Raw genomic sequence first — 330 nt, forward strand, 5'->3', positions numbered from 1 at the left:
CGCAGGAGCGGCTGGCACTTCTCCCCCCTCTCCCCCCTCCCGCCAGCCTCGAGGTTCCTGAGCTGGCCCAGGCCGAGTCAGTGTCAGTCAGGGAGGCGGACTGCTGAGCAGTGGGTGCGAACACTGCGTTGCAGTCTCGCTCAGGGGCCGGTGCCTGCGCTCGCGCCGCCGGGTGGGAAGGATGAAGCCGCAGCTGGAGCAGCCACCCTATGATTGGCTGGGGCACTTGTGAACCCGAAGTAAAGATGGCGGGCGGGCAGGCAGCCGCCGCACTGCCCACTTGGAAGATGGCGGCGCGCCGCAGCCTCAGCTCTCGCGGCCGGGGGGTCC

General features: G+C 70.0%; 1 protein-coding gene across 1 annotated transcript in view; it reads left to right on the plus strand.

Moving 5' to 3' along the window:
• Positions 1 to 209: 209 nt before the first annotated feature.
• Positions 210 to 330, plus strand: part of CNNM2 (cyclin and CBS domain divalent metal cation transport mediator 2) — a 145,312-nt gene continuing 145,191 nt past the window's right edge. Inside the window, exon 1 of the mRNA XM_007470459.1 lies at positions 210 to 326. Coding sequence (XP_007470521.1) covers positions 210 to 326 — 117 coding nt within the window. The remainder of the gene's footprint in view (positions 327 to 330) is intronic.

This window comes from Lipotes vexillifer, unplaced genomic scaffold (genome assembly GCF_000442215.2).
Source record: "Lipotes vexillifer unplaced genomic scaffold, Lipotes_vexillifer_v1.1 scaffold916, whole genome shotgun sequence".
Classification (NCBI taxonomy): Eukaryota; Metazoa; Chordata; class Mammalia; order Artiodactyla; family Lipotidae; genus Lipotes; species Lipotes vexillifer.